The sequence below is a fragment of the Elephantulus edwardii genome, unplaced genomic scaffold, assembly GCF_000299155.1.
Source record: "Elephantulus edwardii isolate Elephantulus edwardi_28Jun2011 unplaced genomic scaffold, EleEdw1.0 scaffold00187, whole genome shotgun sequence".
NCBI lineage: Eukaryota > Metazoa > Chordata > Mammalia > Macroscelidea > Macroscelididae > Elephantulus > Elephantulus edwardii.
Genome location: NW_006399937.1, coordinates 1931505 through 1939296, shown reverse-complemented (window position 1 = coordinate 1939296; position 7792 = coordinate 1931505). Strand labels below are relative to the sequence as shown.

Genomic DNA, 7792 nt, shown 5'->3' with positions numbered 1-7792 from the left:
CCAGTGTCTCTTAAGTTTAGTTGTACTGTCTCCAAGGGAAGGTGACGTGTCCTGTAGAACTCCTGTGTAGATTATGTTTTAGTTTCTGCCCCAAGGGCCTCTTCCCGCCGGTTTTTCCTGGGTACCTTTGAAAGACGCCTCTTCGTTATTGTCTGAGGTGCATTCCCCTTGTGCGCCACTCCCTAGCTTCCCTTCTGCTCAGGAGCACGTTCTCGTAAGTGAAATGTTGTTATTAGATGCTGTCTAGAAAAGCATGACTCATAATGACTCTATGAATATTCACCCTGAATGCTGCCCTATCCTGTGCCATCCTCATCATCTCTGATAAGCTAGAGCACATTGCTGAAGTCACTGTGCCAATCCATCTCATTGGGCATTTTCCTCTTCTTCACTGACCTTTCATCTTTCCAAGCATGATGTCCCATTCCAAGGAATAAGCCTACCCTAGCTACATGTCCAAAGTAGAGAAGATAAAGTTTCATCATCTTTGCCTCCAAGGAAGACTCTGGCTGTACTTTCTCCAAGACATACCTGTTTATTCTTTTGACAGTCCATGAGATAATTATTACTCTTCTCTAGTATCACAGCTCAAAGACATCAGTTCTTTTTCTGAAGTGAAATGGGTACATGTTAATTGATTAGCCACCCTAACAGTACACTCTTCCTAACTCTATCTCTGTACCTTTGTATATATTTGCATGTAACTGTCTGTCCATTCATGTGCTAAAATGAGAGAAAATTTCAGCCTATTAATGAAATCTAGTTAAATAATGCTAACAGTTTTGTTCACCTTTAAAATTAATGATGGAAACAGAATTTAGGGTCTTCTTTTTCTATTTCATAGTTTGTGGCAGCTGATGACAAAGTCAAGTTCTGGTTGGAGATGAATTCAATAGTAGACATCTTTACCATCCCACCAACCTTTATTTCTTATTATTTGAAGAGTAATTGGCTAGGTAAGTGCATTGTGGCAATCTGTTGTAAATTTTTTTTAAACTCTCAATTCATTTTCATAAATGTATTTATGGACTATCTGCTTGCTACTTAAAGACTTTATCACTGTAGTTATATGGTTTTACAATCTATATGCAAAAACTTCTTTTTTTAACATATATATTACAATAGTTTTTCAGTAGTTTATGCAATGGCTATATCCACAGCCTGAGATGCATGTGTCCCAAACTCTCAGCTTCACCTTTGTGTTGAGTTGCATACACTGATAGGGGGAGATGAAATGTCTCCTTTGTTCTTAAAAGATATAAATCATTCTTTTACCTATAAGGTGGAAGTATTGGAACTACAAAAGCATTATGAAGCTTTTATCTGTTTTCTTCAATTGTATATTGTTATTATTATCTATTTTCTATACTATAAGCCCCAATCCTGTTATTTGTTGCCATTATTATAAAAATACACAAACTTTAACAATCATAAGCATTGAGGAAGATATCATAAAGATTCTATAGTAGGAGTATAGGTAGTTCATGGGAAATTTGCCCTCAAATTTAAATTGGAGTTAAATGAAAGAACCTGTCCATTGTGCTTATTATATGTAAAATGAACTTCTCTGTAATTTTTATGTTACACAACTCTATTTGTTGAGTACTATTATAATTTTCATTTTACAGATGGGGACATGAATTATACCTTACATTGTAGCCACTGCAAAGTGTCTGGGCCAGAATTTGAACTAAGGCCTATGTTTATAAGCTCATTATAAAATATCATATACTTCCACATTTTAGAAAGAAAAAAAGATGAAGGAATCATAATTTTATTCTAATTCAAATTACTCCCCAAACTATTTGCATCTTTCTCCTTTTAATTGCTTTGCAGGTTTAAGGTTCCTCAGAGCACTGAGGCTCCTAGAACTCCCTAAAATCTTGCAAATTCTACAAGCCATAAAAACCAGGTAAGTATCAGCTCTCTGTGAAGCACTACTCACTCACTTGTTTACTCCCTTGTTGTTATTGTTGTGTATTGTCAGATCAGATCCAGCCCATACTGACCCTCCACCGATTTTCAGGGGGCAGTTATTCTCACAGAAGGAGATTGTCTATTTTTCTCTCAAAGAGTTATCTGGTGGATTTGAAACATGTACATTTGGGAATTTAGTGCAGTTTCTTAGCACTAGGCCACCAGAACTACCAGTTTACACTGTTGTTGTTGTTGTTGTTGTTAACTGTCATCAAGTCATAGACAATTCATAGCGACCCTATGAACGAAAAACCTGAACACTTGTGAACTGAAAATGTTGACTGAACTTTAAACTTGACTATTTCCCATTAGAATTTCAGTGTCATTATTAGGTGCCATCCAGTCACCTGTGACTCATAGCAACCCATGCACAATGGCTCTGAATTTATCCTATCCTAAGCTAATCTCACTGTCTCAAACAAACTTGCCCCTATTACTCTAGTCACTGTCTCAATCCATCTCCTCCAGGATCTTCCTCTCCTGCACTATCCCTCCATCCTTTGAAGCATGATGTCCTTCTCCAAAGACTGGTCCCTTCTAACAACATGCCCAAAGTATATTACACAAAGCTTCAAATTCCATGCCTCTAGAGAATAAGTTGGTTTCATCCTCTCCAGAACAGACCTGTTCGTTCTATTTGCAGTCTACGAGTAGGTTCAATACTCTTTTCCAGCACCACAACTAAATGGCATAAATTTTTCTTTTATCATCCTTATTCATTGGCCAGCCAGCTGATGCATAACAAGTAATTGCAAAGACAATGCACTGGATCAGGAGCACCTTAGTCTCTTCATTGGCATCTTTGAAATTCAGCACTCTGGAGAGGTCTCTGACAGCAGACATTCCTAATCTATCTTTTCATATCTAGGCTATTAGTTACAAGAGTGTTGACTGTGGACCCAAGCAACAGAAATTGTTGAAATTGTTGACAAGCAAGTCTCTTCATATGTTATGGTGCTGCCAATTGGTCCAGTGGTGAGAATTTTTGTTTTCTTGATGTTGAGCTTCAATCCATATTGAAGACTGCAGTCCTTGAATTTCTGATGAAAATTCTTCATTTCCTCCTCAGTTTTGGAGAGCAAGGTTTTATCATCTGCATAATGCATGTTGTTGAGTCTCCTTCCAATTCTGATGCCACTTTCCTCCTACCAAATTATCTGTTCCGCATATAGATTGGAAAGATAGGAGACAGAATGCATCCTTCAGGCACTCCTTTCTTGATTTTAAACCATGCAGAGCTTCCTTGCTTTGTTCCAACAACTGCCTCCAGGTCCTAGTTTAAATTTCACATGAGCACAATCCTGTGTTCAGGGATTCCCATTCTTCTCAAGGTTACACACAATTTGTTGTGATCCACAGAGACAAATGTTTTTGCGTAGTCAATGAAACATAGATTGAAATTCTCCAGTATTCTCTGCTTCCAATGAAGATCCATCTTTCATTGGTAGTAATGTCCCTACTGTCATGGCCTCTTATAAACCCAGCCTGTACTTCTGGAAGTTCTCTAACATGTCATTTTTGGATAATCTTCAGCAATATCTCTCTTGAGTGTGATATTATTTGATAATTTCTACACTCTCATATCACTCTTCTATAGAATGAGAATAAATATGGAGCTCTTCTAGTCATCTGGTCAAATAGCTATCCTCCAGATTTTTTGTCACAACTTGGTGAACATGCCCAGGGCAGCAACTGTTTGCTGAAATATGTCAATTGGTATTCCATCGATTCCTGGAGCCTTATTTTTTTTCAATTTCTTTATAACATCTTGAACTTCCTCCTTCATCACCATTGCCTCTTGGTCATATGCTGTTTAATTTCAGTGTAGACCTCACACAAACTCTGAACTCCTAAGATAGTATCTATTCACTTTATTTTATTATATTAAAAGGTACATTGTGTAAACAGTTTGTAATAATGATAACGTTTGCTTATTCTTCTTTAAAAATAATTGCAAAGCTGTAATCTATAAGTATATTTATTTGCCAATCTGGTGTTTGGTTTTCTGTCTTTTTAAAACCTTTGTTCTATATTCTCTTTCACTGTTAGATGTTTATGTGTTGTAGAAAAGTTAAGACACGGAGAGTTCTTTTTTATTTATTTGCCTACAATAATTCATTTACATATATGTGTTTCATTCATGTATATTATATTTTATAAATCTTTCATTTGCATTGATTCATACAATCATTCATATATATTATATTTTGTATTATTAATTATTACTGATCTATGCCCATTATTACCCTGCCTTATTTGAGTCCCCATTGAGTGTTTCCTATTCTTTTGTCCTCTATCCCATTAAAGTTTGCTATCTTAGTGATTTCCGCCCTTTCCCTTTTCCCATCCCTTCCCCTATTTGTCTTACATTTTTTTTACATTTATATATGTTCTCTTTCTATTTTCACAATAATGGTCTTATGCAGTACTTCTCTTATGAGACAGAATTCGTTCATTCAGCGTAATGCTCTCTAGACTCTCTCATGATTTATAGTATTTTACAAAATCATCATTCCTTCATGCTGCATAGTAGAAGTCCATTGTGTGAATGTACCCTAAGTTCTCAATCAGGTGTTGATTGGCATTTGAGATATTTCCATTTTCTTGCTATTGTGCTTCTAGAAACATAGATATACATATCCACATTTGTGTCTCAGTTTTCATTTCTTTGGAGCATATTCTTAGCAGTGGAAGACAGAGAGTTCTTAAATGACAGGTGGCCCTGCCTGAAAATGACTGAGATTTCAGTTAAACTCTAGGACTTAGGAAAGGGGAGAATTTCTGATTGTCTTTAATTGAGGATACTGTTACAAGGATAACAGAAAAACTATGGTTTTGTAACTGAATACAAATTTCATTTTGTAAACTGATTCCCTTTTTTTACCATTACTTTCAACCATGTGATAATATATTTAAGGGTTTTGTAATTATTCTTATGAATTTCATTATTAAGAGCAATATTATAGTAAGTTCATAATATTTCAGGCTGATAGCCAAAAAAGTTAATGGTCCAACCCACCAATCATCCCCAGGATTAAGATAGTTTTCTTCAGAAAAGATTTATAGCCTCACATACTTGATGGAGAGGGGTCTCTGTGGGAACCAACTTGATGACAGTTAATTATATTGGTTAGCAAAGCAAAAATCCAAACTCCTTAAGTTAGAATGTGAATCAATGTTTCAGGATTTTGCTTCTCATGTTTTGTGTATATCCCTCAAGCTGAGGATCTTATAAAAACACAGATTCATAATCAGTAAACTCTAAGTGAAGCATGAGATTCTGCATTTGTAACATCCTCCCCAACGATGCCACTAATGCTGCTCCATGAACTGTACTTTGAATAGCAAGATATTCATGAAAGTGTTCTGTAATTTATGTGAAAGGGTCCAACAACTCTTTGTCTTTCTTCCTCTAGTAATTCAGTGAAGTTTTCTAAACTGCTATCAATAATCCTCAGTTTGTGTTTTACTGCTGCGGGATTCATTCACCTGGTAAGCATCCCACAGCATTCTTTATTGTTGCAAGTTAGTATCAATTCCCTTGATGAACTTCCATAACAACTATCTATGGCATTAAAAAATAATAGGTTTCTTCTTTCTGAGTTTACTCCACTCTCCTTGCTCCCCCTCAAATATGCATTCATGACACTCAAGGTTCCTATATTCCCTCTTTTATCTTCAAACTTGTGCTTAAGAAAAGAGCTAGTGCTTCACAGATATAAACAAAAGACCAAAATGTGTTAATATATATTCAAAGTATTTCAAACATTTTATCCAAGAATAGAAAGTCTTGTTGTCGTTGTTGTTGTGAGGTGCCATTAAGTCAAGTATGACTCATAGCAACCCTCAAAGAAAAGATCTGAAACCAGTTCTGTCCTGCACCATCCTTACACTTCCTAACACATAAAAGCTCACAGCAGCAGTCACCTTGTTAATCCACCTGGTTGATGGTCTTCCTCTCCTTCGCTGACCCTCCATCCTTTCCAACATCATGTTCTTCTCCGAGGAATAGCACCTCCTAGCAATATTGTCCAAACATAGGTCCAAAGTATGTGAGGCAAAGCCTCATCTTTCTTGTCTCCACTTTGGCTTCAGCCTCTCCAAGCCATATCTATTCATTTTCTTGGCCATTCTCGGAATGTTTAGTGCTCTTTTCCAACACCACAGCTCAAAGGCTTCATTTCCTTTTCTGTCATCCTTATTCATTGTTTAAGTCTCAATTGCATAGTTTGTAATCAGAAAGACCATGGCCTGAATCAGATGAACCTTAGCCCTCAAACTGTCATCACTAGTCCTCAATAATTTGGAAAGGTCCCTAAGTGCAGATTTTCCCATTGCAAAACATCTCCTTACTTCTTGCCTGCTCATAACAAGGGTATTAGTAGAAAGTCTTAATTTTAAAAAGTTATGAAGTTGATAGGAGGATTTCAGACATAAAAGATGAATAAGTGGCTGCATTGCAAATGATTAGCCTTGAGGTGTTCTTGGTTCTTCTGAAGCCAATCCATGTAGATATAGCTCCCTGCTTTGCCAGTAAGAAAAGCTAGTCCTTCATCCCACATAATAACTGCCACAAGAAATCAATATTAACCATAGGAAACACATCCTGAACTTTATTGAGTAAATTTGAGGAATAGCCATAAGAGGATGCAGAAGTTGAAGTATTAAAGGAAGGTAAGAAAAGACTGTAGAAACTTTGTTGGGGGGGCGGGAGAAAAAAACACCCAACAAAACAAAACAGTAAGAATGGTGAAAAAATCTTTTTAAATTATTCTCTGAAGTAGTATCAAAAAAGGATGAAATTAAAAAAATGTTCAAGTCAGGATAATTGCTGAGTGCCCAATGCAAGCTATGAGCCTTCAGCAGATATGAAACAAATCATCAACAGAGAGATTAGCTTGGAAAGAAGCATTACAGTAGTAAAGATGGATCCCTGGATTAATGGGATTGGTTCTACACAAAAAAGGCTGACTACAGAAAAAACAGACAGTGTTCTTGTAGGGATTTGTTGAAACACCATAGACAGGTAGAATAAAAGAATGTTGTAAGGGATACTGTTAACAGGATATAATTTCTGCTCTCAATAGAGATTTTGTAGAAGGGACTACAGGCTGAAAGTGGTCTACAGACATATTTTCTTTTCTCTGAAAATGTTGTTGTTTTCACTTTTGAGGAAGCGTTATTTTTGGGTTTTTTTTTTTTTAATTAGCTGATAATATCTCTGCACAGTTCATATAATACCTGTATTTCTATGTTGTTTTGAAGAAATAGGAATTTCTAGCAACCAAACTGTTCCAAACTATCAACTAGTCCTATCTGAAGAATGATTGCCTCCTGAAAATCTCAAGTGCTCTTGAGTTAAATGGCCCTTTTACACATCCCTGAATAATTAGTCTCTTTCTTGGCCCTTATAGTGTATGTGTGTCCTCTGAGGCATAGACAAGGAGAAGGCCTGCAAAGAAGGATGCAAAGAAGCAGAAACAGCTAGATAACTTAAGGGACTGGTGTTATTGTTGTGTACTGTGAAGTCATAACCAACTCAGAGCTGACCTTTCAGTGGATTTTTAGAGGCAAGAAATTTCGAAGAAGGAGATTACTCATCCTTCTCTCATGCAGCAGCTGGTGGATGTGAACTGTGTACCTTTGACATTGCAGTGCAGTTTCTTACAACTAGGCCACCGAACTCCCTACTAAGGGACTCTAATGTTGACCAAATCAACTTGTGGAATGTTGAACCCATATGAACTGTATTACAGATTGAAAACATTTAGCAAATTTGATGAGAAACAATTTTTGTTGTTGTTTGTTGTTATGT

General features: G+C 36.4%; 1 protein-coding gene across 1 annotated transcript in view; it reads left to right on the top strand.

The window, feature by feature from the left end:
* The window catches only part of KCNU1 (potassium channel, subfamily U, member 1), a 311810-nt gene that overhangs the window by 38215 nt on the left and 265803 nt on the right, over positions 1–7792 (top strand). Inside the window, exons 6-8 of the mRNA XM_006896651.1 lie at positions 845–956; positions 1837–1912; positions 5394–5469. Coding sequence (XP_006896713.1) covers positions 845–956; positions 1837–1912; positions 5394–5469 — 264 coding nt within the window. The remainder of the gene's footprint in view (positions 1–844; positions 957–1836; positions 1913–5393; positions 5470–7792) is intronic.